Genomic DNA, 26,024 nt, shown 5'->3' on the forward strand with positions numbered 1-26,024 from the left:
ATTTCACCTCACCTCACCTCACCTCACCTCTGTATGGTAGTGTGTTGGTGCCACTTCTACACACACACAAAAAAAGGATAAATAAAAAATATAAATATCACCTAATCTACGTAAATGCTGTTTTTTTTCCAATGTGACACGAATGTCCGTACCTTGCAGAAAAGAGGAACTGACGTAGAGACTCAGAGATATTCTAGTTGACGTCTCTCAGACCTACGGTCCTGAAGCAATCACCTAAGGTGATTCCCATGAGGTATTTTAGACTTTTATCAAAGAGTATTACTAAGCCTAATTGAGACAGTCGGAATGACCTTCCAAGGACTCCGTGGTGTGAAAAGCTAGAAGACTACCTGTCAAGGAGAATTTTCTCCTTTATTTGATTGTACAACCTTAACATTAAATCTCCGTCGACAAATCGCTCAGTTTGGACGAGGGTTGATCTGCAAGGCTGACATTTTTGATGAAGTAAAATGCACAACGTTATTGAATTTCGTGCTGTGAGTGACTCCAATACCTCGCTCCATTTGTCTACATTAGACGTGAGGCACGGTCTAAATAAACACGTCTAGACCAGGATGGTGTAAAAAGTCGGAACAGCGCTCCAAGGAGATAACAAGAACGAAAGACGATTTGCGATCGGAACATCAGTGATCATCAGGGGAGGGCATGAATTAGTAGGCCAAGGGCTATTTTCAGTCTAGAATTCAGGGAATAGGCGGGTGCCCATTGAAAGCTATTATTTCTACGTGGATGTGATTCACACACGAACGACCAACCTCAGCGGGATAGGAAGTTGTCTGGTCACCAGTTTGTTTTTCGCGTCAACATTTGTAGGTCAATGATTAATTATTGACCAGACGAAAGCGCATGCTTTTTTCGTGCTGACACATTTTGGTGTAGAAGACGTAATATCCACGTCTTTGGTTTGAGTTCAGGTAAAAAATATTCTATACAATCTACAAAAAGTCTCTTCCCTTAGGGAGGTGTGAATAAATTTGTAAAATTATTCAAACTAATAATAAGCGCTTGTTTTGACGTAAATGAACACGTCATTTATGATACAGTACGTTCAAATAACATTAAATGGCTAAATGCAACTATTGATGATACCTCTGTCCGGATGTTAGATCACTTCGGGTCATGAGTGAGTGCGTTTAGTTTTACCCCGCTTTAGTTTTCACGCCGCTTTAGCAATATCTCAAACAATAATTTCTTACACGGCAAGGACACCAGAAATGGATGAATTTCACACATTATGCCCATGCGGACAAATCGAACCTTGTCTTCGGCGTTACGAGCGAATGTAATTTCACATTACAAGGAAAACGCAGAAGTTGGAACAGTGAAAAATGCACGTGCACTAATGGTCTTTAGAGTCTTTTAGCGGTGAATAATGTCATACAACGAATGTAATCGAAAATGTAATCGAAAACAGATCGCGTATAATACATATAATAAATCTATATTCTCAACTGGGCTTGTTTGGCTTAAAGGGTAAGTTTAACCTGAGGTGATGTTTATGAATGAACATATACACGATCAATCTATACTGCTGATTACATTTTCAGTTCTTCAGGAGACCAGTTTAAATCAAGTGGCACCAATTACGTCATAATCAAAGGGTGCTAACTCTGGCCTGTTTAGCTCCGCAAACACAGGCCTCATAATGCATAACATTTCAACACTTTTAAGACCCGTAAAGATCCGGGGTAGAATAGGCCTTCAGCAACCCATGTGCTTGCCATAAAAGGCGACTATGCTTGTCGTAAGAGGCGACTAACGGGATCGGGTGGTCAGTTTCGCTGACTAGGTTGACACATGTCATCGGTTCCCAATTGCGCAGATCGATAACTTTGCTGTTGATCACTGGATTGTCTGGTCCAGACTCGATTATTTACAGACCGCCGCCATATAGCTGGAATATTGCAGAGTGCGGCGTAAAAAACTAAACTCACTCAACACTTTTAATGAGGGTTATACTTTCATTGTTTGAAAAATGAGTATATATTTTCAAGCAAAGATATTAATTGATTTACAAATTCCATTTTGTTTCAAGAGTCATGCATGCTTATCGGTATAACGTTACATATTAGCGTATTCCTTCCAGCAAAGTTAGACTAACATAAGTCGGAAATAAATCTTACTTAAAATATATATTAACATTAACATTCAAGCAGATTCTGGGACAATTATCAAATTCAGTGAGTGAGTTTAGTTTTACGCCGCACTCAGCATTATTCCAGCTGTATGGCGACGGTCTTTAAATAATCGAGTCTGGACCAGACAGTCCAGTGATCAACAGCATGAGCATCTGTCTACGCAATTGGGATACGATGACATGTTTCAACCAAGTTTGCGAGCCTGACCACTCGATCCCGTTAGACGCCTCTACGATAGCATGGATTGGTGAAGACCACTTTTAATCTGGATCTTCACGGGTCTTAGCTCATACACATTGCACCAAGCAAGCAATACCTCCCCTATTAAGCTGATATGCTTTGATACCCGTGAAGATCCGGGTTAGAACTGATCTTCAGTAACCCATGCTGGTCGTAAGAGGCGACTAAGGGATCAGGTGGTCAGGCTTGCTGACTTGGTTGACACATGTCATCGTATCCCAATTGTGTAGATCGATGCTCATGATGTTGATCCCTGGATTGTCTGGTCCAGACTCGATTATTTACAGACCGCCGCCATATAGCTAGAATATTGCTGAGTGCGGCGTAAAACTAAACTCACTCACTGACATGATTTAATATAACTGAGATACAACGTCAGACCTTCCTCACTCACTCTGTCTCTGCCTGCCTGAACGTCTGTGCCCAGCGTCCCGTGTTTCAATTCAATTGTTCATCTACATATAAAACCACTATTATTGTCTTTGCACCAGTGAATAAACATACACACTGCACTACTCAATGTTGTTGAACACTTGGCATCCCCCACGGGAGCCCGCTGCACACACTGGCCCCACTTTGATGTGCCCACTAATGGCGATGAGGAAGACTCCGCTATGTGATGTACTGTACAACATCAAAGATACAGCAGTGTGTCCCTGGGCAGCTTCAACAGAGGCGGGTCTGGAGGCGACGACCTCGACACTCTGACACAACGTTGTTGTCGCAGGCCTTTTGAATATAACGAAGGGTGTTACCGATGCGATACACCAGTCTGATTAAATTCGTATCACGACTAGTAAAATATGCGAATGAGGTGATCTATAGCAGTGATCTACTAGTGATCTACTTTTAATCATAAATCCAGTATGATTGCTGTATGCATTATTGACCACTATCTCCAATATGTGTAGGTAATATTGGAGGTGTCGGTGAAAAGGACACCTCATATAAAGGACATTGTCGCATGGTCACCCTTACAAAAACAGACCCTTGAAGATCCGGAATAGAATTGGTCTTCAGTAACCGATGCTTGTCGTAAGAGGCGACTAACGGGATCGGGTGGTCAGGCTCGCTGACTTGGTTGACACATGTAATCGTATCCCAATTGCGTAGATCGATGCTCATGACGTTGATCACCGCATTGTCTGGTCCAGACTCGATTATTTACATCCCGCCGCCATCTAGCTGGAATATTGCTGAGTGTGGCGTAAGCAAAAGGTGTCAAAATTAACAAATAATTAATGACCAAGATGTCGGGTTGTCGCGGATTGGTAAATTCTGACAAATATTGCTTGTTGTTAGGGAAACAACCCTACAAACCCAGTGTGAGAAATAGCCACTGGCCCACTTGCCCGTGGCTAGTAAAAATCCAGTGGGACCAGTACATCTCCACAGTTACAGGCCCGCCTCATGGCTAGTGAATTTTCATGGGATTGTCACTCTCTCCGACTTGTTAAGTTGTAATACACTTTAAATCATGCAAGATTATGGCCTGATAAAAATGTTCATCATATTAGCATGTTGCAGCTTAATGACGAAACCCGTGTCATGCCGACAATATCTTATTCTCATCTATTTTTGTAATCTTTTGCTTAGTTTCTACATTCAAATTTCGGGCTTGTGAATTATTTAAGTAACTTTCAGGCATAGCTATCCTGACTGGCTAGCAAAACTTGGAAACTATTTCGAATTAACGCTGCTACAAACGAATCAAGCTTTTTGAAGTCTAGAATGATTTATCAAGCCTTGAGTGAAATAATCTGAAATTGTGTCTGTGTTGTTGACTCCGTTTGAATTTAAATTCTATTTTCGTGGAGGCATATTTTCAAATAAGATATATTTGGGGGATTAATCCACCCAATCACCACGATGCGAAAATACACAAAACACCTACGTTTTAATAGTTAGTTGTAGGAATGTTTTAGCAAAACTTGAATATGATCCTCACGATAATGTTCTAAGCTAACTACTAGTCTCTGAAATGAACATATTTTACAGAAAAAAACCCAGTTCATAATAATAATAAAAAAGATATAATGAAAAGGAGCCCTGAGACTTTCCTCATCTTCAGAAACTGTGGAAATCTAGACTTGCCACATAATGTAGACTTGCATGGACTTCTTGGATGTGTTTGTTTCAGGGTCTGTACGACAGACTAGATAATGTTCCTCTGAGCATTTAACACGTAAGGCGATCGTCGAATGTGTGAAAACGATCCCAGAACGAGAAGCAATCCATCCTTCCTGTCAATATGCCTGCATGTAACACTTGGAAGCAAGGAAAAAAAATTGTTAACAGAAGAAAGAAAGAACGAGCAGAGCAACCACGGGCAGTCTGCATCACGATGTAATTGAAAACAATTCCACGACCGATTGGCTTCCGCATAGAGAAACACACGACATGGAACTTTATTATGGAACGCTGTAAGGGACGTAGCGCGACCTCGACCGAAATACAATAAATATTTAAGTCGTGAGAAAGGAATGCGGGAGGATTTGGTCAAATCTTACCTTTTTTGCGATCCTGCTTTTTCCGTACTTTTTGTACATGGTACCTGTTCACTGATTGTCAAATCGGACGGAAACGGAAACATAAAATCGCCAGAACGTAGCATCTCATCTCATCGGGTTCTTGCCCTCTATTCATATTCAGCTTGCGTCCGAAGTCACCATCGCGAGAATGGCCCTTACGGGATTTCATAGTATTTTTAAACCAAAGTGGAACAATCCGGAGGTTAGCAAACCTCGACGAGTCAGTCTGCTCACGGCTGATTATAGTTTCACGGCGACATTCCTTGAGAGGGCAGTCCGTGTTGCGCCTAGATTAACATGTAGGCTACAGTCTCTGTTATGGAAATATATTAAGATTTTAAGATATTTGTTATTATTCTAGAGTCTGCCATAGGGTTTCTTTCACCTTTCAGTATAAACTCTCAAAATTAATCTCTAATAACAAAAATTATGCTTTTTGATATCATACTTTAAAACGCTCTTCGTATTGAAACAAATTTAATGTTTTACGTTTGCAAAAGGTAAATACAGATTACTCTGGATGGATATAACATTGTTTGGATTTCAATGAAAAATGTAACAAAGCGTACTTCTTGTGAGTGAGTTAAGTTTTACGACGCTTTTTAGCAATATTCCAGCATGCAATATAACGGCGGGCGACACTATAAATGGGCTTCACACATTGTACCCATGTGGGGAATCGAGCCCGGCCTTTCGGCGTGACGAGCGAACGCTTTAAACATTAGGCTAAGCCACCGCCCCATTTCTATATGTGAATGGTCAAAACATACTTCAATGGGACAGGGTGGAAATACAAAGTGTACTGAATACACTCGTGAGAATACACTATATTTAGATGTATAAAGGGTCGGTGGGGTAAGCTAGCGGTTAAAGCGTTCGCTCGTCACGCCGAAGAACCGTGTTTGATTCCCCACATGGGTACAAAGTATGAAGCCCATTTCTGGTGTCCCCCGCTGTGATGTTGGTGTAATTTTGCTAAGAGCGGCGTTAAACTATACTCAAGCGCTCACTCAGATGTGTAAATGGTACTACGCTGTCCCTCATCCAATAGCATGGGAATGCAATGTATTCCGTCTAGGAGAATGGGGTCGGTAGGGTAGCCTAGTGGTTAAAGCGTTGGCTCGTCACGCCGAAGACCCGGGTTCGAATCCATACATGGGTACAATGTGTGAGGCCAAATTTTGGTGTCCCCGGCCCCCGCCGTGATGTTGCTGGAATATTGCTAAAAGCGGCGTAAAACCAAACTCAGTCAGTCAGTCTAGGAGAATGACACTATATATTATTACCCTCACCTGTATCCGTACCGTACTGATCATAAAAAAGCAAATTAATTGTAATACCATGTTTACGTTATTTCAATTTATATATCGAAAGCACCCTGGTTATCTAAATAACAGACCTAATTAATTAATGAGGTTTGTGTGGACACAATGTCTAAATATTTTGCAAAAAATATTGATTTTAAAAGTAAGGAAGATTAAATATGATGTATTACACACCCATGAAACATACCGATAACTCAACACCTTCTTAAATGTTCCCAACAGCTAAACTCAAAAGTGAGTGAGTGAGTATGGTGTTACTCCGCTTTTAGCAATATTCCAGCAATATCACGGCGGGGGACACCAGAAATGGACTTCACACATTGTACCAATGTGGGGAATCGAACCCGGGCTTTCGGCGTGACGGGTTAACCACTAGGCTACCCCACCGCCCCACATCCAAGCTCAAAAGAATAGACCTAAATTATTCATTAATGAGGATTGTGTGGCCACAATGGCTCCGTGTGTCATCACACCGTCATGTAGTACATACCGTCACCGTTTACTGGCTGGTTGTTTAATGCCACACTCAGCAATATTCTAGCTATATGGCGGCGGTCTGTAAATAATCGAATCTGGACCAAACAATCCAGTGATCAACAGCATGAGCATCGACTTACGCAATTGGGATACGATGACATGTGTCAACCAGGTCAGCGAGCCTGACCACCCGATTCCTTTGGCGACCTCTTACGACAAGCATGTGTTACTGAAGACCAATTCTAACCCGGATCTTCACGGATCTTCACGGGTAATTATTTACTGGCCTCCGTTGGGTTTAACTGACTGAGGAGAACAAGGACTCCGATTGTTTTGCAAAACATTATACATTGAAACCTTTAATTAATGGAAAACAATTATAACTGAAGGCATTTACTTAAAAATAAAGAAGAGCAACGAAATAAATTGATAATTTGACACCCTCAGTTCAATATCGTTCTATTTTCGGTGTTCTATTTTTTAAGTATATGTTTAAATGAAAACTAATACATCCTGGATGGAGTCTTTCGGTTTTGTTTGAAGAGCTAACTTTTTTTCAATTCTTAAATACTAAAAATTGAAAAACCAGAACGTTTTCACTTTTGCTGCCGGCCAGAAAAAACAACACTACCGTAATATCGAATTCCGGGACAAGTACATACATTATTAATATTTCAGTTAATGTTTAACGTCACGAGAAGGCAATAACTGTCCCATCGTCAAACACAGCAGCCGCTCTGTCATCCCAGAGATGTTTGCTGAAACATGCACCACTGTCTCCCCCAAGTATTCCTTGTAAATGTCAAGGACGTTCGAGATGCAAACATGGCGATCTCAGCCGCCAACAGCAGTGTACGCCCGTCTCCTTTAGTCGTGACACATCGCCGATGTATGACTTCATGAGACTTCTTGCGTGCATGGGGCTTTTATCTGTCCACTTGCAATGAAATTAACGACACGATAAGGAATGGCTTTCAGTTTTCAGATGTTAATACTTCTGGTTGGAATCTTGGTGTTCCGACTCATTCGTTCTTCAACGTAATCGGTATCAACGGTCATGCTGTCATACTGTCGCACAGTAAAAGAACCGCATTATTTCCCATTCCGTCTTGCCCTGTCTGCAATGCTAAAGCCCTAAATGAAGCAAGTCTAGATTTCCTCGGGTTCAGTCTCCCATCCCGATGGGGCTCTGTTTCAATTTAAATGGGATTATTGGTTACTATCGAAATTATATATATTCAGAGACTAAGTGTTAGTCTATCATATTGTATGTATATATAGCTTTCACCCGACTTATCAGAATCTCCCATCTCACTGGGGTTGCTTTCAATTTAAATGGGATTATTGGTAACTATCAAAATTATATATTCAGAGACTAAGCGTTTGTCTATCATGCTGTATGTAGATTTAGCTTTCACGCGATTTACACATTTCATGGACGATGTGAATCTTCAGTGAGCAAGTTGGCTTTAATGCATCTTTAACAGTATTTCAGTTTAATTATGGCGTCAGTGAGGAGTGAGTGAGTTTAGTTTTACGACGCTTTTAGCAATATTCCAGCAATATCACGGCGGGGGACACCAGGATTGCGCTTCACGCATTGTGGGGAATCGAACCCGGGTCTTCGGCGTGACGAGCGAACGCTTTAACCACCTGGCTACCCCACCGCCCCCAGCTTGGGAGGAAAATCCCCTTTGTGTACCTACAGTCACAGGTATGGTGCTGAAAAAACATGGGTGTCATTCAGGGCACACCTGGGATCCCCACGATCTCATGATAATTTAGTGCGCAACTGTTTAGAAACAATGTTGTGAATCTTGACAGGTTCAGCGGAGAGGGTACCGCCGGGAACATGATTTCAGGGTTTGGCAGAGTTTGGGTAAATAGGTTTGAAATCGTTACTTTGTTGTGCAAGGTTGTTCTCGCTTTCCTTTCTAATTGGACATCTTGTGTTATATGTCGCTCAACACAGCACTCGGCAATATTCCATGTATCAGACGGTTACCTGTGACCTGTAAATAATAGAGAGACACGCAAAGGTCAGGGTTAGAATTGATCTTCAGCAACCCATGCTTGTCGTAATAGACGACTAACAGGATCGGGTTGTCAGGCTCGCTGACTTGGTTGACACATGTCATCGTGTCCCAGTTGCGTTGATTGATGCTCATGGCTGATCACTGGATTGTCAAAAGCGCGAATATTGCTGAGTGCGGCGCTAAACAACAAACTCGGCAATATTCCATGTATCAGACGGTTACCTGTGACCTGTAAATAATAGAGAGACACGCAAAGGTCAGGGTTAGAATTGATCTTCAGCAACCCATGCTTGTCGTAATAGACGACTAACAGGATCGGGTTGTCAGGCTCGCTGACTTGGTTGACACATGTCATCGTGTCCCAGTTGCGTTGATTGATGCTCATGGCTGATCACTGGATTGTCAAAAAGCGCGAATATTGCTGAGTGCGGCGCTAAACAACAAACAAACAAACAAACAAACTACATACAATCATCCAGTGTTTGACAATATGAAAATCTGTAAAAATGAAAATCGATAAATACCGTTATACCTCTTATACCCACAGACCCTCGTGTCTTTACGAGGATTAATGATTAAACAAAATATTGTTTTGAGATGACCCCCGACTCGAAATGCTTCACAGTACAACACATCATAATGTATTATACTGTGAAGCATTTCGAGTCGAAATCATCTCAATTTTATATATATGTTATGAAATCTTTAATCCTCGCAAAGACAGGAGGGCCTGCGCTTCTCTCAACAGCAGAAGTTGCAGACCAAGTTATACCCGTGAATCTCTAGTGATTCCAGTTTATTCGATTCCTGCGACAAGCAAGTGGACTTCGAGCATACAGTCTGCAGTGGGTTGCTGATATTTTTCAGGACATCAAATAGCCCAGAGTATGATTTTTTTTTCGAGTAAAACCTAGTATCAGTTATTCCATCATTTACGTATATTGTTGCGACTTGTCTCTTTTCTGAATTTAACGACCCGCCAAGATCCGGGTTAGAGTTGATCTTCAGTCACCCATACTTGTCGTAAGAGGCGACTAACGGGATCGGATGGTAAGGCTCGCTGACCTGGTTGACACATGTCTTCGTATCCCAATTTCGTAGATCGATGATCATGCTGTTGATCACTCGATTGTCTGGTCCAGACTGTATTATTTACAAACCACCGCCATACAGCTGGAATATTGCTGGGTGCGGCGTAAAACTAAACTCACTCACTCACTGAATTTAACAATTGTCCCAGAATCCACTTGAATATTAATGGTAATGTTGATATATATTTTAAATAAGATTTCTTTCCGACTTATGTTAGTCTAACTTTGCTGGAAGGAATACGTTAATATCTTACGTTATACCGATAAGCATGCTGACAAATGGGATCGGGTGGTCAGACTTGCTGATTTGGTTGACACATGTCTTCGTATCCCAATTGCGTAGATATGTGATCATGCTGTTGATCACTGGATTGTCTGGTCCAGACTATATTATTTACAAACCGCCGCCATATAGCTGGAATATTGCAGAGTGTGTCATAAAACTAAAATCACTCTCTCACTGAATTTAACAATTGTCCTGGAATCCACTTGAATATTAATGTTGATGTTAATATATATTTTAAATAAGATTTCTTTCCGATTTATGTCAGTCTAACTTTGCTGGAAGGAATACGCTAATATCTTACGTTATGCCGATAAGCATGCTGACAAATGCAGCCTCGTGTTTAATTGCTCCCTACCCCCTAATCTCCCCGGCCCCTGCTTAGGAGGGTAATTAGGCGCCCCTTGTCTCCTGGGATATACACGCACAGTGATATATCTGATAATATGACCGAAATATACAGGAATACATCGCAGACTCGCCACGTGCCGTGAGAAAGCTAATGACACACACTGGCCTTCGGATTGTGTCTGCCTGGGGCATAACGAATATCATATATGGATATAATCAACAATTACGGAGATTCCAGGAACCCTTGGAAAATTGGTTTGCACTACAGAAAGATTATTGGTCTCATATAACCAGTATTGGTTGGCCGACTGCTTACCAGGTGTTCTGACGAGTAAGAGTGAATGATGTTTATTGCCGCGGTTCGACATTCTGCATTCAAGTTGCAGCAGGTGAGTGAATATAGTTTTACGCCGCTTTTAGAAATGTTTCAGCAATATCACGGCGGGGGACACCAGAAACGGGCTTCACACATTGTACCCATATGGGGAATCGAACCCGGGTCTTAGGCGTGACAAGCCAACGCTTTACCCACTAGGCTACCCTACCGTCCCGCAAGTTGCAGTAAACTATGGTTATAACGAACATAATGGGACAACTAATTTTAGTTCGTGATAACTGTAGTTCGTTACACATCATTCGACTAAAATATACAGAAAATGTCCGGGTCCAGATCTGGTTTATTATATTCGTCAGTTCGCAACAACCGCCGCTGTATAGCTGGAGTGAGTGAGTGAGTGAATTTAGTTTTACGCTGCAGTGTCAGAATTAACCAATCCGCGACAACGTGACATCTTGGCCATTGATCATTTGTTAATTTTGACACTTTTTGCTCGTTTTTGTAAGGTTGGTTGGTTGTTTTACGCCGCACTCAGCAATATTCCAGCTACATGGCGGCGGTCTGTAAATAATCAAGTCTGGACCAGACAATCCAGTGATCAACAGCAAGGGCATTAATCTACGCAATTGAGATATGATATGTGTCAACCAAGTCGGCGAGCCTGACCACCCAATCCCGTTCGTCGCCTAATACGACAAGCATGGGTTACTGAAGATCAATTCTAACCCGGATCTTCACGGGTCCTTTATATCGACTATAGCTGGAGGATTGCTGAGTGCGGCGTTAAACAACAAACAATTCGCCATAAGCGTGTTTGTTATCAACGTTGTTTACAATTTACCCTCACTCACACAATTTCCATAAATATTTGTTTGTTGCCTAACGCGGACAGTAATGCTTCCTTCACTCGACAATCAAGTGAATCAATTTGTGACTATTAGACACAATTTGTATTTTTATGCCCGCGCGTGCATGCGTGCGTACGTGCGCGTGGGAGCGGTTGTGTAGCCTAGTGGTTAAAGCGTTCGCTCGTGACACCGAAGATCCGGATTCGATTCCCCATATGGGTAAAACCATACTTGGGTACAATGTGTGAAGCCCATTTCTGGTGTCCCCTGCCATGACATCGCTGAAATGTTGCTATAAGCGGCGTAAAACCATACTCACTCACTCACTTACTCGTGCGTGTGTGAAACTGAAGGTTAAAACACAAGTCGACTCCATCTGCACGTCACTGAAGTTAGGGTGGTAGGGTTGTAAGTCATGGTGGATTGGTTGATGCATGTCTTCGGGCCCAAATTGCGTCGACAGTCACTACGGGCCATGCTCTACTATTTACAGACCACCGTTATAAAACAGGACTATTACAGAGCGCGCATTAAACAAACAAAATTGGAAACAAATTTGAACTTCCCTTACACCCAAATTGAAAGCAATATTTCAAATTACAAGAATATTTCACACCCAGAGCGACGTAAAACAACACTCACTCACCCAACAAGTTCCCTTAACATTGAAAAGGAGCCTCGAACTGAGATATTCTGAACCCAGTAGATGTAGACTTGCTTCATTTAGAGATTTTTTCATTGCAAGACAGCTCGGCGGAATGGAAAATAATGTGGTTTATGGATTGTGAGACACTCTATCCCCAGTCAGAAGTATTCATGCAGAGCAGTCAGAAGTAGTCACGCAGAGCAGTCAGAAGCAGCCTCCCAGAAATACTTCCAAAAGTAGCCCAACTCAAGTCTAAAATGATTAGGCAAGTTTAGACTGTGTCAGTTCTGAAACTGAGGACAATTCAGGATTCCTTTCAGATTTTATTTGATTATTTGTTAGATTTATATATTGAGATAAGATAATTTTTCTGAGACTAACTGTCAGTATACTCTACCGGAGGCACATATGCTTTGGGGTTTCAGGGTTCTTAGAGATTTTATTTGATTATTTTTTAATTTATATAGTCGGATAAGATAACTTTTAGGGGAACTAAATGTCAGTCTACCCTAATGTAGATACAGATGCTTTGGGGTTGTGAAGGGTTATTTCCCTTTATCCTATCGATCCGCGATTCGCTTTAAATACCAAATACGTGATTAAAAGGTAACGGCTGGTAGGTACATAAAATCACTGATTCTCTTTAACTTTATGTATTATGAGCCAATGATCAAATATAATGCTTGGAGTGTTACCGAAGTCAATAACTGTAATAGGAGTTACACCGAAATTGGAATTCGAACGTTATTTCTAAAAAACGTAAATTACATTAAAGTGAGAATCTTAAACCCTGTCAAATGAACCTATTATAAATGCTTTTTACAAAAATACCAGCAGGGCATTCAACGACTTCAATCAGCGTGAATATTTTACTTATATGGACCATTGCGTTGAATTATGAATGAAATTAGATCACTCTAATGCGACTACAAACAGATCTTAATACCCCATGCATAACCAGCGGAAGAGCTATGATACGCAACGTGACTATCCCAAAGAAGCAAAGTCAGATACACCAATTCCTCATAGCCCTTTCGCTGCACGTGCCACGAGAGTCTGCCAAATCACGTGACACAATTGTCGTCTGCTAGTGTTTTGATCACTGGCGCGAATCTAAGAATGGCAAAGTAAGGAAGCGCCGGACCGTAGGAGAATTGAGGGCGACGAGCCAAGGCAGGGATGATTACTACACCCCCAACAAGCTGAGTGTGAGAGAATTCGTGCAAGTTTGCGACCGGCAGTGGTAACACATAACCAGATCGCGGGCTTCAGACGAGAGGAACAGATTGAGTTACAGCCAAGTTGGGTTGTCAGTGTGATACTGTGTTTGTGAGGCTACTTGTTGTGTTCTCGTTCACGGACAGGCAGCTATGATGGACTTACGGACATCATGGGCAAGAAAAACAGCAAGCTAAAGCCAGAGGAGATTGAGGAGCTGAAACGGACAACCTATTGTGAGTACAAATGCAAAATTGGGCAGGATTTTCCACCGATTTCTTTCTCTGACGGACAAGGGCTCGGTGTGTTCGCCCAACTTGCTCCGTCTATCAATACTATAGGAAGTCGTTGTCGGATAATTAGCCAAGGGTAGCGTTGAGACGCTCTGATCTGGTGATCAGTGCCGACTCCAAGAGGTTTATGATACTGTTTGGTGTTTCGCCAGACTCGAAAGTCACTAAGACTTTAGAAAACCTAGACCAACATGCTCAAAGCCCCGTCACTATTAATGTTTACCATTCTGCTTGCTGGCGGGGTTCTATATATAACGCCATGACATTAACATGTTTAAAACCAATTTTGAAGAAAAGATCGAGCGTGGTTTGAAAGGTCGGGTTGGTTTTTCAGAAATTCGTTTTATTTCCAATATCGTATGCCTATGGCGTGCAGTTGTATTGATTTCAACACGCAGACGGTATTTAACTTGCGACTGTACTGTTAAAATGTTCTCTCTCGGTGCCAGGAATACGCTGTATCTGCCTACGAAGTAACCGGTGACTAGCTGAATTGATAAGCGCTCAAATCCACCAACCCATGCATTTTAAAGTTGGACGATATATTCTGCGACGAGGAACATTATTCAGTTCCGGATTCCCAGACTATGAGTGATTGTAGGTTAGGGATCTGTGGTGTTTATACCATGCATGTTCAGCACTGACGGTTATTGCCAGGAATCGGGGAATTCAATGCAGGAACTATATTATACGTGTAACTACTGCTGTCTATTCCAACCCAGTAATATTCACATGTAAGGGGAATGCTGGAAGTAACTGGAACGTGTTATTACAGTTGGGTTTATGCATTTTGGATATGTTGAATATTAAAATATGGAAAATGTGCGGTGAAAAGTGAAATTGTTTCCATAATTTGAAACTAGAACTGCAAGTCTTATATTCAGAGTGAATACTATAATCATGGTGTCAGGATGACCTGATCTTGGGGGATTCTGGTTTTAGACTGATGGGAGGTGTATCTCAGCTACAAGATGGCTGTCCAATGTCGTGTTGGCTTGACACTTTGATAACAGGACAAGAATGGGATGATAGACCAGGTTGAGGTTATATCTGACTACCATGTACAACAGTACTCTATACACAGCAAACATTCTGCAGACTACACCACACAATTACGTCTGACTGCTCTATACATCTACTTCTGACTGCTCTACACATCTACTTCTGACAGCTCTACACATCTACTTCTGACTGCTCTACACATCTACTTCTGACTGCTCTACACATCTACTTCTGACTACACTACACAATTACGTCTGACTGCTCTAAACATCTACTTCTGACTGCTGTGTATGACTACTTCTAACTGCTCTACACATCTACTTCTGACTGCTGTGTATGACTACTTCTGACTGCTCTACACATCTACTTCTGACTGCATTATACCACTACTTCTGACTGCTCTGCTTGACTACTTCTGACTGCTCTGTATGACTACTTCTGACTGCTCTGCATGGCTACTTCTGACTGCTCTGCTTGACTACTTCTGACTGCTCTGTATGACTACTTCTGACTGCTCTGCTTGACTACTTCTGACTGCTCTTCTTGACTACTTCTGACTGCTCTGTATGACTACTTCTGTCTGCTCTGTATGACTACTTCTGACTGCTTTGCTTGACTACATCTGACTGCTCTGCTTGACTACTTCTGACTGCTCTGCTTGACTACTTCTGACTGCTTTGCTTGACTACTACTGACTGCTCTGTATGACTACTTCTGACTGCTTTGCTTGACTACTTCTGACTGCTCTGTATGACTACTACTGACTGCTCTGTATGACTACTACTGACTGCTCTGTATGACTACTTCTGACTGCTCTGTATGACAACTTCTGTCTGCTCTGTATGACTACTTCTGACTGCTCTGCTTGACTACTTCTGACTGCTCTGCTTGACTACTTCTGACTGCTTTGCTTGACTACTTCTGACTGCTCTGTATGACTACTACTGACTGCTCTGTATGACTACTTCTGACTGCTCTGTATGACAACTTCTGTCTGCTCTGTATGACTACTTCTGACTGCTCTGTATGACTACTTCTGACTGCTCTGTGTGATTACTTCTGACTGCTTTGCTTGACTACTTCTGACTGCTCTGTATGACTACTTCTGACTGCTCTGCTTGACTACTTCTGACTGCTCTTCTTGACTACTTCTGACTGCTCTGTATGACAACTTCTGTCTGCTCTGTATGACTACTTCTGACTGCTTTGCTTGACTACATCTGACTGCTCTGCTTGACTACTTCTGACTGCTCTGCTTGACTACTTCTGACTGCTTTGCTTGACTACTACTGACTGCTCTGTATGACTACTACTGACTGCTCTGTATGACTACTTCTGACTGCTCTGCTTGACTACTTCTGACTGCTCTGTATGACTACTACTGACTGCTCTGTATGACTACTACTGACTGCTCTGTATGACTACTTCTGACTGCTCTGTATGACAACTTCTGTCTGCTCTGTATGACTACTTCTGACTGCTCTGCTTGACTACTTCTGACTGCTCTGCTTGACTACTTCTGACTGCTTTGCTTGACTACTTCTGACTGCTCTGTATGACTACTACTGACTGCTCTGTATGACTTCTTCTGACTGCTCTGTATGACAACTTCTGTCTGCTCTGTATGAATACTTCTGACTGCTCTGTATGACTACTTCTGACTGCTCTGTGTGATTACTTCTGACTGCTTTGCTTGACTACTACTGACTGCTCTGTATGACTACTTCTGACTGCTCTGTATGACTACTTCTGACTGCTCTGTATGACTACTTCTGACTGCTCTGTATGACTACTTCTGACTGCTCTGTATGACTACTTCTGACTGCTCTGCATGGCTACTTCTGACTGCTCTGCTTGACTACTTCTGACTGCTCTGTATGACTACTTCTGACTGCTCTGCTTGACTACTTCTGACTGCTCTTCTTGACTACTTCTGACTGCTCTGTATGACTACTTCTGACTGCTCTGTATGACAACTTCTGTCTGCTCTGTATGACTACTTCTGACTGCTTTGCTTGACTATATCTGACTGCTCTGCTTGACTACTTCTGACTGCTCTGTATGACTACTTCTGACTGCTCTGCTTGACTACTTCTGACTGCTCTACACATCTACTTCTGACTGCTCTGCATGGCTACTTCTGGCTGCTCTGTATGACAACTTCTGACTGCTCTGTATGACTACGTCTGACTGCTCTGCTTCACTACTTCTGCCTGCTCTGTATGATTACTTCTGCCTGCTCTGCATGGCTACTTCTGCCTGCTCTGCATGGCTACTTCTGACTGCTCTGCATGGCTACTTCTGACTGCTCTGCTTGACTACATCTAACTGCTCTGTATGACTTCTTCTGACTGCTTTGCTTGGTTACTTCTGACTGCTCTGTACATCTACATCTGGCTATATGTCTACCTCCGACTGCCTTACACAACTACTTCTGACTTGTGACTCAACTTTTTGAAGGGATGTTGTTATCAACTTGACTTTCCTATTTTCTTTTTTTGAAGGAATTGTGTTTCCAAATGGGATTTGGGTTAAATTTATATTGAAGCCTAATTTACAAAGGGAAAAAGTGTAACAACTCCAGTAATCTTCCTAGGTCTTCTTATTTAGGAGTCCTTTGGTTCAACATGTCCTTTGCTCCTGGAAGATCAGCATATACATATGTGAAAAATGTGGGCTTGAAGACTCAAAACAATTTGGCAAGCCTGGCAAAATAATCAAATAGTCTTCACTTAATTTTTAAAACTTTTTAACACCGTTGACTTGAGACAGCACAGATCACTTGTTTGAGAAGCTCCTTAAGTGTGTGTTGTTGTAAAGGGGGGTAGATGGTCACACGTCTGCTACAATTACTTATATTCTCCAGGCAGCCATTATAGTGATGGCCCCATCGGTTTCCTGGAACCTAAGCTGGTTGTAATGGTTTAAATGGATTGTCAGTCTATCTTGGTGAATTGCTTGATTGCGTGTCATTATACCCCAGTGACTAAGTCATTTCTCATAATATCAATCACTGGATTACCTGGTCTAGACTACATTATTTACAGGCAGCCATTATGTTGGCATGTAAGTGTGGGGGATATAGTCAACGTAATCATTTTGTTTCTGGAGCATAACTAAAAAACCATTCAATATTTTTAAATAAATATTTGTAGGTACATCAAACAGATATTAAAGTGGTGCCTTTTGCTATTTACAGATTTTTACATTTTTATTTTTCTTGGTTTCCATGGAAATGTTTTGGACTTAGTCTCAAAAGGGAGGGGTGGGCTTCGTTTCCGGAGCACAACTAAAAAAACATTCAATATCTTTCTACAAGGCTTGGCAGATATATAAAACAGATCTTGATGTGGTGCCTTTTGCTATTTACACATTTTTGTCATGTATATTTTTCATGATTTCCGTGGAAACGATTTGGACTTTGTTTAAAAAAACTTCAAGTTGGACTTTAAGTAACAGTGAGATGATTTGTTCTTTCAAATATGTGGGGGCTGCGGGATTTGTCATCTTCTGATGACTCTTGTTTCGATTTTTAAGTTTGTTAGTAGTTTAATGCAGCAGTCACAATTTTTACAGCTATCTGATTGCGGGCTGTAAATATTCAAGTCTAGGTAAGTCAGTGTAGTGATTGACATGATAAGCACTGATCTATACACTGGATCATTGTGTATCAAGTGGGATGACTCTTTTGAATCTTCTACAAACTCACTGAATGTCATCTCACCTTGACCTAGATTACACAAACATTTGTAAGTTAGAAGGTTTGCCTGCATTCTTTTCCAGAAGATTCTTGTTTTGTGGATTATCTGATGATGTGTTCATCATATGTTGTTATGTTTAGGATGGTGTTTGTTAGTAATTCAAGCCTGATTATGTCACCATTCACCAGGGATGTGAAATGTTTTGATTTCTTTCAGATATTTATAGCATTTTTGCTCAATTTACTTTTCAGATATTTATCGTTAATCGATCAATATCTAGTTAATGATTATTGATCTCTATGATATGTTGATAGTCAGCACTAGTTGTGACTTGTCAATAGAACTTTCCACTTATCTTGTTTGTAAATGTCGACTTCCACATTTATCACATTGCAGAACACACATTGATTCTCTCTTATCTTTACTTCAGTGACTTGGATTTGAATAAACATGTATCTGGTCAAGTGACAATTACTTGTGTAAATGATCAGCCAGGTTTGAATAATCTATAGGGCTGTGCAATATAACCGGTTTACCGGTATTTACCGGTTCAGACATGAAAATGATACGTATTGCGATATGCTGATCGAAAACAGGTATTTTGACATGCATTCGGAAAACTTCGTAACACTCGGAAATCTTCGGATATTTCCATTTTTCACACACGTTTGTCAAGTCAAGTTAAGTTCGGTTGTTAGTTTTTGTTCAAGTGTTTCGCAGTGTTTTGGATCTGAATGTTTTAAATATTTATTCATTAATGACCAGTGATCTCTGATATGTCCCGACCAGGTCAAGTTGCTGTCTAAAATATCAGGGCTTTTTCGAGGATGGAGAAACTAGTTCAAACTAGTAACCACTGTGTTGATGTTAAATTGTTCTTTTCTTGTTTCATTTGTGCCAAATATTATTTACATTTTTATTTTGTCATGATTATATTAAAGCTTAATCAAGCATAGGGATTTTGTTGTTTTGGGGCTTTATAAATCAAGCATTAACTCAATTATAAGTAGTTTTTTGTTTTGTTTATATTGCAATATAAGCTGTTGCATCGCAATATATCGCACTATGAAAATTCTCTGCAATACCCATTCCTAGTAATGTTGGACCATATTGAATAAAGGGCATTCTGCTGTCTGCTCCTTTAATTTAACACCTAGCGAATATGTAGGTAAGCAGAGTTTTACCTTCACCTACAGACTAACGTTTAGTCTCTGAATATATCTGGTGAGGTGAGGTGAGGTGAAATTGGGTTTTACATCGTACTTGAGAATATTTCGCTCATATGACAACGTGCATGCGTGTGTATGTGTATGTGCGGCTGCTTGTACTAGCCCAGAGTTAAGCTGGTTTTATAGTGCTAGCCCACTGAGATGCCATGCCGCAGTGAAGCATGAATACCCCACTCAGACACATTATGCTGACTCCGAGCTGACCAGTCCTTGTTGTACCCATTAATGCCGAGTGCCAGGCAGTGACCAACAAGTACCATATTTTAACGTCTTTTGGTATGACGCGGTCGGGATCGAACCCGCGGACCTTCCGCTCTCCGGGCGGACGCTCTAACCACTACACCACGGAGGCGGTCCTGAATATATCTAATTTTGATAGTAACAAATTAACCCATTTAAATTGAAAGAAGCCCCAGTGAGATGTGAAATTCAGAACCTGAGGAACTCTAGACTTGCTTCATTTAGAGCTTTAGCATGGCAGGGAGGGCTAGGCAGTAGGGAAAATAATGTGGTTCAGGGACTGTGCGACAGACAAGATGACCTACAAATCTTAGGGTACATTGGACCCACCTTACTAGTTTCAAGGGTCCTTAGAGGAAATATGTAGAAAATGAAATAAATTTCCAAATACGTGATTAACACTGACACATGTCAAGGCTACTTGCTTTCCAATATTTTTTACGAATAAAAAATACAAATGGTATTGATATAGAGTCAAGTCAGTCTATTAACTATTGCATCTACCATGTTCCCTTAGTAAGTTTGTAGGGGCGGGGGCGGTGGGGTAGCCTAATGGTTAAAGCGTTGGTTCGTCACACCGAAGACCCAGGTTCGAATCCCCACATGGGTACAATGTGTGAAGCCCATTTCTGGTGTCCCCGCCGTGATGTTGCTGGAATATTGCTAAAAGCGGCGTAAAACCAAACTCAGTCAGTCAGTTGTAGGGGCAGTGGGGTAGCCTAGTGGTTAAACGTTCGCTCATCACGCCCAATACACATGTTCGATTCTCCACATGGGCACAATGTGTGAAGCCCATTTCTGGTGTTCCCCGCTGTGATATTGCTGGAATATTGCTAAAAGCGGCGTAAAATCCATCTCACTCACTCACTAGTAAGTTTGTATTCTTGTTTCTTGGATTATTACTTGAAATCTTCTGGACATGATGAAGTTCACCTAATTTGCTTTTCTGGCAGCAAGTGATGGAATGGCACAAGGCGGATATTGATCAGAGAATTAATCATGATGTTTGATTCATATACAGATTGGAAATCTTCAGTCTTTCCAGAATCCTTTGGTGATTGAGAATAACTTCAATAGGAAGCACTTCTGATTCTCATACATTGCCAAATTCCTTTCTTTCATTCTCACGATAATTTCTTCTTTATTTCCTGTTGTTTAGAAATATTCCTGTAGGTGTGTTGGACCTTTGTAAATATGCCAAAATTCTTTGTAATTTTAAGTTAGCTACCAATTTAATCTTACATGAGCTGTTTGTAGTGTTCTTTGTTATATACCTAGAAACAAAAGGTAGCCAGGTAAACAGTTTATTCATCAGCTGACAAGTGTAGATACAGATTGGGCATGTGTATGTTCTCCAGTGATAAGGGTGTCAGGAAAACTAGTCTTAACTGACATCGTTGACAGCTTACCATACTGACAAATGTAAACTGTACACTTTTTTCTCAGGGTTTCTTTAGTCTGTCGCTCTGAGTTAAACAAAAATTATTTTTTTTAGAAGTAACTGAATTGAAATAGATGGTAAAATTTGGTCTATTGCTTAAAAAATGTGTTCACTTGACATGATTTGTTGGGCTATAGGTAAGTCATCAGATTTGTCTGTTCTAGATTGGTTTAGTTACAGCGCAACATGATAAACATGGAATATTGTTGACCGCAGTGTAAATATATAATTAGAAATAAAAACATCCTGTGAAACATGTCCAATGAAGATTTTGTAAAGATACCATCTAAGGGAGTGAGTGATTTTAAGCAAATTTCGGAAAAATTCCAGCAACGTAATGGTGGGTGACTAGAAATGTACTTAACATATGTTTTTTTTAGATTCTATCCATGTGGGGAATTGAAGTTTGGTCTTTGAGCTATCACCTAGCCACTAGACTACTGTACCACCCTTACATCTAAGTAATAGTTTATACAATACATTATTCTGGGGCAGGGAAGGACCAGCAGTGCTGGCAATCGATCATCACCCACTCAGTTTTTACAAGATTACACCCACGCTTCAAGTCTCTCACCAGACTCTGGAGAATACATCACATAGAGTGAGTGAGTATGGTTTTACGCTGCTTTTAGCAATATTCCAGCAATATCACGGCGAGGGACACCTGGGCCCTTATTCTCGAAACGTTCGTAGCCCAAAGAATTCTTAACTTTGATCGTAGTCAATGTGTTAAGAATGGGTTTAGAAGTTTGTAGGGCTACAAACGTTTTGTGAATAGCTAGCCAGAAATGGCCTTCACACATTGTACCCATGTGGGGAATCAAACCCAGATCATTAAGTGATCTATTCTGACCCCACCAACCCACATCAGAAGTCTCTCATCTAGATGGATTTGGCAAATTTACAGGATTGTTCTGAGCTCCATTTGTAGATATAGCTAGTAGCTGAATTTGAAGAAAAATTGTGATCTATTCTTGACCTAGATCTCCATGGGGTTACAAGCAGTAGAGAGCTGGTGATCTATTTGTGACCTAGATCTCCATGGGGTTACAAGCTCCATGGGGTTACAGAGCTGATCTATTGATCTATTCTGACCTAGATCTCCATGGGTTACAAGCAGTAGAGAGCTGGTGATCTATTCTGACCTAGATCTCCATGGGTTACAAGCAGTAGAGAGCTGGTGATCTATTCTGACCTAGATCTCCATGGGTTACAAGCAGCAGAGAGCTGGTGATCTATTTTTGACCTAGATCTCCATGGGTTACAAGTTACAGAGAGCTGGTGATCTATTCTGACCTAGATCTCCATGGGGTTACAAGCAGTAGAGAGCTGGTGATATTCTGACCTAGATCTCCATGGGTTACAAGCAGTAGAGCTAGGGGATCTATTCTGACCTAGATCTCCATGAGAGCTGGCATCTAGAGCTAGTGACCTAGATCTCCTAGATCTCCATGGGTTACAAGCAGTAGAGAGCTGGCAATCTATTCTGACCTAGATCTCCATGGGTTACAAGCAGTAGAGAGCTGGTGATCTATTCTGACCTAGATCTCCATGGGTTACAAGCAGTAGAGAGCTGGTGATCTATTTTGACCTAGATCTCCATGGGTTACAAGCAGTAGAGAGCTGGTGATCTATTCTGACCTAGATCTCCATGGGTTACAAGCAGTAGAGAGCTGGTGATCTATTTTTACCTAGATCTCCATGGGGTTACAAGCAGTAGAGAGCTGGTGATCTATTCTGACCTAGATCTCCATGGGTTACAAGCAGTAGAGAGCTGGTGATCTATTCTGACCTAGATCTCCATGGGTTACAAGCAGTAGAGAGCTGGTGATCTATTCTGACCTAGATCTCCATGGGTTACAAGCAGTAGAGAGCTGGTGATCTATTCTTACCTAGATCTCCATGGGTTACAAGCAGTAGAGAGCTGGTGATCTATTCTTACCTAGATCTCCATGGGGTTACACGCAGTAGAGAGCTAGTGATCTATTTTGGCCTAGATCTCATGGGGTTACAAGCAGTAGAGAGCTAGTGATCTGTTCTGACCTAGATCTCCATGGGTTACAGAGCTGGTGATCTATTCTGACCTACATCTCCGTGGGTTACAGAGCTGGTGATCTCTCCTGACCTTAAGCTGTAGAGAGCTTGCTACCTTTTGTATCATGTGTCTCCATGGTATGACACAAATTTGAAACACAACCATGTAATTAAATGTAGGCAGACCAATATCTCTGAGGAAGGTTAAAGCTCAGTTACAATAGACCACGACAAGATGGCAGGACTCTTTGACAGGAATGGATAATTGGACATGTAACCCTGCCATAACAAGGCATCAGTTATGAAAGTCAGATGATTATCAGATGTGGCCCAGTTATTGAAATTTGGAACTGGGTCAGTTAAGTCAGACAATCAATAGACACCCAGTATGATCATGTTATTGTCTGTCACGGTCTCTGCCATCTTATTTCCTCTTCCACCTAGCCCTTACTGTAATGATATAGCCTTTGATACTTTCAGGTCCTGAATGTTAAGAAAATTCTTAGCATATGAGACAGCCTTACATATTTTTTTAATGATATAGTTTGGATTAAGGTCACTTTAAACAATATTTCAGATGTATTATCGCTCAGCATGTGGGACGGTAATACAAAGTCTTTTACTTTTACTACTTTGGTGAAACCTATATGCACCAAATAATAATAATAATAATAATTGTGAATTTATAATGCGCCTTTTCCATGTGCAAGGCACATGCAACAAAGTGCTAACCAACAGTCTGATTATTATTACCCCGGATAACCCAAGTTGCCTGTGAGGTGCTAGAAGGTTAATAGTCACATGACTTCTCCCAACGGGTACCCATTTTCTGCTGGGTGAACAAATATCAATGACCATGTCAGATGTGTTCAAATGAATGGGGAATAAGCTGTTCTTCTTAAAACTTGTATTTTAAATTTTTTTTGTTGAATCCAGCATTGTTTTATATCACAGCAGTGGAATGGAGTTTCAAGGGCTTCACATGTGACACCCAATTTGGGAATCAAACCTAGACCATCAGCACGATGAGCCTGCGTTGTAACCACTATAGGCTGTAGTCACTGTTATGATATGAATATGTCAGGAGAATTGTTTGATGAGGAATCTAGAAGTTTGTAAGGAAATCATGAAGCCCACTTTTTAGCTTGATATTATAAAGATGTACATGAAAACAACTGCCCTATGCAATAAACAAGACGTTGTTATCCATAAAGTCGTATGCGTCATTATTACCTCATGAGAACAGTGTGCGAAATTTATGCTGGTCCTGTGGTCCCTGGCTAGTGAAACTTCATCAGGACCACTAAAGTTTGCAGTGGTCCTGGTGGCCAGTGAATTTTGTATTGGTAGTTAAGTAAATCTACAAATTCATGTTATGACCAGTGAAGTACAGACAGGACAACTAATTATTGTCCTCTCACTGGTCAAGTGGTCTAGTGGGAAATTTTGATAGGTTTCCTTTCCTGTGATCTGCTGGGGACGTACTACCAATCTAATGATAAGTCTGGTAGTTACAAGGAAAGGGTACTAGTCACGGACTAACAGTCTTGTGTCAATATTGAACCTCTTAGGATTGTACCGATTGTAAACAATGATTGATAATGAAATGCTTATTGTATCCATGGAGATAATGAAATGCTTTTTGTATCCATGGAGATAATGAAATGCTTATTGTATCCATGGAGATAATGAAATGCTTATTGTATCCATGGATATAATGAAATGCTTATTGTATCCATGGATATAATGAAATGCTTATTGTATCCATGGAGATAATGAAATGCTTATTGTATCCATGGAGATAATGAAATGCTTATTGTATCCATGGATATAATGAAATGCTTATTGTATCCATGGAGATAATGAAATGCTTATTGTATCCATGGATATAATGAAATGCTTATTGTATCCATGGAGATAATGAAATGCTTATTGTATCCATGGAGATAATGAAATGCTTATTGTATCCATGGATATAATGAAATGCTTATTGTATCCATGGATATAATGAAATGCTTATTGTATCCATGGAGATTATAGAAATGCTTATTGTATCCATGGAGATAATGAAATGCTTATTGTATCCATGGAGATAATGAAATGCTTATTGTATCCATGGAGATAATGAAATGCTTATTGTATCCATGGATATAATGAAATGCTTATTGTATCCATGGATATAATGAAATGCTTATTGTATCCATGGAGATAATGAAATGCTTATTGTATCCATGGAGATAATGAAATGCTTATTGTATCCATGGAGATAATGAAATGCTTATTGTATCCATGGAGATAATGAAATGCTTATTGTATCCATGGAGATAATGAAATGCTTATTGTATCCATGGAGATAATGAAATGCTTATTGTATCCATGGAGATAATGAAATGCTTTTTGTATCCATGGAGATAATAAAGTGCTTATTATATCATGGATATAATAAAATGCTTATTGTATCCATGGAATAATGAAATGCTTTTGTATCCATGGAGATAATGAAATGCTTATTGTATCCATGGAGATAATGAAATGCTTATTG

At 40.7% G+C, this 26,024-nt stretch overlaps 1 protein-coding gene across 1 annotated transcript in view; it reads left to right on the forward strand.

Moving 5' to 3' along the window:
- Positions 1-13,380: 13,380 nt before the first annotated feature.
- The window catches only part of LOC124269745 (neuronal calcium sensor 1), a 135,807-nt gene continuing 123,163 nt past the window's right edge, over positions 13,381-26,024 (forward strand). The window contains exon 1 of the mRNA XM_046704773.1: positions 13,381-13,778. Coding sequence (XP_046560729.1) covers positions 13,715-13,778 — 64 coding nt within the window. The 5' untranslated portion in view covers positions 13,381-13,714. The remainder of the gene's footprint in view (positions 13,779-26,024) is intronic.

Source organism: Haliotis rubra, unplaced genomic scaffold, assembly GCF_003918875.1.
Source record: "Haliotis rubra isolate DU_JTF1 unplaced genomic scaffold, ASM391887v1 Scf147, whole genome shotgun sequence".
Classification (NCBI taxonomy): domain Eukaryota; kingdom Metazoa; phylum Mollusca; class Gastropoda; order Lepetellida; family Haliotidae; genus Haliotis; species Haliotis rubra.